The 1,311-nt window shown below is 36.1% G+C and overlaps 1 protein-coding gene across 1 annotated transcript in view; it reads left to right on the top strand.

The window, feature by feature from the left end:
• The first annotated feature begins 974 nt into the window (after window positions 1–974).
• Window positions 975–1,311, top strand: part of LOC113321244 — a 9,827-nt gene continuing 9,490 nt past the window's right edge. The window contains exon 1 of the mRNA XM_026569175.1: window positions 975–1,017. Within this exon, the coding sequence (XP_026424960.1) occupies window positions 975–1,017 (43 nt within the window). The remainder of the gene's footprint in view (window positions 1,018–1,311) is intronic.

Below are 1,311 nucleotides of genomic sequence, written 5' to 3'. Positions count from 1 at the left end.
AGATGAAGGAGATCTGTTGTTGATGTCAATTTGAAGATAAAATTAAACTCAGGAAGAAATTTCAAAAGACTTGACCTGAACTGAAACGGAAGAATAGGGTAAGCTGGGAGGGAATTATTTGCGTTCTTCTTCGTCAACATCTCCAATTCATATAAAAAGGTTTTAATTAATTCGTTCAATAATTTCTCATGGTTCTCCACCATTAATTGATTTCCTCTTACATCAATATCGAATGTATTTGAACAGATTATCTCAATGATTATTAATTTGTACAATCTAGTGATTATTTGTGTTTGTTTTAGATAGAAACAGCAAATTAAAATGATATATGTTGTGCTGTTAGTAAATTGAATTGAGTTGTGGAATTTAGTTATCTTATTCTGTTGTTGCAGGTGATATACCGATATTATCAGCTGAAGAAATTTCCGATGAACTATCAATTAAGAAGATGGAGGTATTTTAGGAGATTTAGAAAAATAATTTTTATATACGCCACACGTACAATAGTGCTGACTCAACTAACTGGAAGTTGGATGGAAAAAGTAACGATTGGAGGAAACACTAATTTGAATCTTTTTGGGGAGGAAACGCAAATTAGCGTCTTTATAGGGGAGGAAACGCAAAATAGCCCAATTTTCCTGAAACGGAAAGAGTAATAATTATATAGAACAAGGTTATAGAGGACTAATAAAGCTAGCCAGATATGTTCCCAGATTACATATGATTCATATATTTCCAAGATGGACTATGAATCGATGCAGTGACGTGTTGTGTATGATTTCTGGATAGAAGTTGAATAAAACTGAATTTCTCATCGAGAGCGTATAGATAAATTTTAGAAACTAACTGTAATCATGGTATACGGTTGAGTAACCTAACTGTAGTGACCTAAAAATGGTGAGATGGTAGAAGTGGTATTTTAGGGTTTCTGAGTAAGAGTTTCGGGAGGTGGAGCACGAACAATCTTCGAAACCATGCATAGTGGTCGTTCAAAGGCTGCTTCAGTCACAGAAGGAGGTAAGGATGGTCTTAGGGAGGGAAGCTGAAGAGAGAGAGAGAGAGAGAGTCAGAGTATTCTAGGTTTTGCAGAATTGCTCTAAGTTGTTGAGAGAAAGTTGCTCAGCTTGAAGAAACAGAGGACCTATTTATAACTGAATTCTTCGATCTCTAGTCGGTGAAAATAGGGGTTGCTTGCAGTGCGGAGCACTCTAATCGTATTTTCAGGAATAACTACGGATAAGCAAGATCGTCCTTATCTTAGATTCCTTTGACCAACTTGTAGACCGCAAGACCAAAATCCTAACTGACCCC

The sequence above is a fragment of the Papaver somniferum genome, chromosome 1 (assembly GCF_003573695.1).
Source record: "Papaver somniferum cultivar HN1 chromosome 1, ASM357369v1, whole genome shotgun sequence".
NCBI lineage: Eukaryota > Viridiplantae > Streptophyta > Magnoliopsida > Ranunculales > Papaveraceae > Papaver > Papaver somniferum.
This window is presented reverse-complemented; position numbering and strand designations above follow the sequence as displayed.